We start from the raw sequence: 2,500 nt of genomic DNA, 5'->3' as shown, positions 1-2,500 counted from the left end.
GGTCTGGTAAAGCATAGGGAAGCATTGTAAAGCACAGAGAGGTCTGGTAAAGCATAGGGAAGCATTGTAAAGCACAGAGAGGTCTGGTAAAGCACAGGGAAGCATTGTAAAGCACAGAGAGGTCTGGTAAAGCATAGGGAAGCATTGTAAAGCACAGAGAGGTCTGGTAAAGCATAGGGAAGCATTGTAAAGCACAGAGAGGTCTGGTAAAGCATAAAGCACAGAGAGGTATGGTTGTAAAGCACAGAGAGGTCTGGTAAAGCACATTTAAAGCACAGAGAGGGCTGGTAAAGCACTTCCTGTGCTAATGAACTGTAGTAACACGAAAAGGTTAAAAGAAAATGCTTCTGTTTTTTTTTTGGTTTTTTTGAGGACCAGTAGAAATTCACAAACTCTAACATTTATTTAGGGAGGATATTTTTCATGTAGTGATTAATGTGAATTAATGAATACATGAAAAACATTGTGTGGCTTTAACAAAAAACCAAGCAAGTGCAGGTAAACACGGAGGGGGCTAGGTGGCGCTAGTGGGTTAATGGTAATGAATTAGATTAGCCTCAGAATAAAGGGGGCTCCCTCCAGTCCAGGGCAGGCTTGAGGCACGGAGACTGAACTGCTCCCTCCTTCCCTCCCTCACCCCCCTAAGAGAAAAGGGGGCTCCCTCCAGTCCAGGGCAGGCTTGAGGCACGGAGACTGAACTGCTCCCTCCCTCCCTCCCTCACCCCCCTAAGAGAAAGGGGGCTCCCTCCAGTCCAGGGCAGGCTTGAGGCACGGAGACTGAACTGCTCCCTCCCTCCCTCCCTCACCCCCCTAAGAGAAAGGGGGCTCCCTCCAGTCCAGGGCAGGCTTGAGGCACGGAGACTGAACTGCTCCCTCCCTCCCTCACCCCCCTAAGAGAAAGGGGGCTCCCTCCAGTCCAGGGCAGGCTTGAGGCACAGAGACTGAACTGCTCCCTCCCTCCCTCCCTCACCCCCCTAAGAGAAAGGGTGCTCCCTCCAGTCCAGGGCAGGCTTGAGGCACGGAGACTGAACTGCTCCCTCCCTCCCTCACCCCCCTAAGAGAAAGGGGGCTCCCTCCAGTCCAGGGCAGGCTTGAGGCACGGAGACTGAACTGCTCCCTCCCTCCCTCCCTCCCTCCCTCACCCCCCTAAGAGAAAGGGGGCTCCCTCCAGTCCAGGGCAGGCTTGAGGCACGGAGACTGAACTGCTCCCTCCCTCCCTCACCCCCATAAGAGAAAGGGGGCTCCCTCCAGTCCAGGGCAGGCTTGAGGGGAAAGTTCACACTACTCTCATGGCGATTCTTCAACTTTAATGAGAATAATAATAATAATAATAATAATAATAATAAATAATAATAATAATAATAGTGACGATGGTAATTTTGACCTACCTGAATTGGTTGTCGTTATCCAGACTCGAGTCCAGAATAACCAGCACAGTCTGATGCTGGTCGTGCGGTGCCGGTTGCGACGGAAACAGCAGCCGGCTGCTGGTGCTGCTGCTGCTGCCAAGATCAAAACTAATTATCTGTTCTGCTTGAGTCGACAAAATTAATACTCTCTCTTCAGCGCGGTCTTGGTCCGAGGCAATGTTAGACATCTCTGATAGCCGATAATAACCCCCCCCCTCTAACTCACTCCTCCCAAAACAACAGAAAGAAAAACAGAGAAAAAAAAAAATATATATATCTATATATATTCTCCAAAGACTATATGACCCACAATTCAATAATTACTGTGCCTAAGACACTAAGATGTCGTATTGTTAATTTAAGATCAGTTTTTGTTGTTGTTGTTGTTGCATTGTATTTAATTACTAGTAATTGCGTGTGAATCACAGTCCTGTTCAAAGCCTGTTTCTTTACTCTTTAATCGGAAGAGTATGGCTGGCTGTTGCTTGCTATTGCAAAGCACGCATGTGACCGGAGTTATTTTATTTTGTAAAGTTAAAGGTTGGCAGTTTTTCTGTCTTCTGCTGCTGAGGGGAATCTCCGGTGCAAGGGAAGAGGGGGGGAACTCCCAGGGTGACGTCATCGGGACATGGTCTGAGGCGAGACGGATAAGCGGCTCCGCCAATAGGGTGAGCGGGGCCGTGTTTCAGACAGCCAATGGGAGAGGGGTCGGAGGGCGGGGATTTATATATGCATGCGTGTGCGTGTGCGTGTGCGTGTGCGTGTGTTATAATTTTAATTACACCGATCACCGTGTTAATTTACAAATGGATTATTTAATATCGCCTATTCTGGCTCAATGGAGAATTGCAGCATATATATTATATTATATATATATTTCATTTAGAAAGACAGTACCGCAGACGTAAAAGTCTGTCATATAAACAGTTCGCCACTTCTTATTAAGAAACATTAATAATAATAAATTCTCACACAAAACAAAACGACGATATTGCATTGCTTTTAATTAGGGTTAGAGAAGGTGCTAGTTAATTAACAGACATGTCCCTGCATTGCATAGGGCAAAGGCCAAGGGGGGTGGGGCTTGAATC

At 47.4% G+C, this 2,500-nt stretch overlaps 1 protein-coding gene across 1 annotated transcript in view; it reads right to left on the bottom strand.

Moving 5' to 3' along the window:
- LOC121305536 (transcription factor E3-like) overlaps positions 1-2,013 on the bottom strand; it is a 12,588-nt gene extending 10,575 nt beyond the window's left edge. The window contains exon 1 of the mRNA XM_041237188.1: positions 1,389-2,013. Coding sequence (XP_041093122.1) covers positions 1,389-1,597 — 209 coding nt within the window. The 5' untranslated portion in view covers positions 1,598-2,013. The remainder of the gene's footprint in view (positions 1-1,388) is intronic.
- Positions 2,014-2,500: the final 487 nt, after the last annotated feature.

This window comes from Polyodon spathula, chromosome 43 (genome assembly GCF_017654505.1).
Source record: "Polyodon spathula isolate WHYD16114869_AA chromosome 43, ASM1765450v1, whole genome shotgun sequence".
Taxonomy (NCBI): Eukaryota; Metazoa; Chordata; class Actinopteri; order Acipenseriformes; family Polyodontidae; genus Polyodon; species Polyodon spathula.
This window is presented reverse-complemented; position numbering and strand designations above follow the sequence as displayed.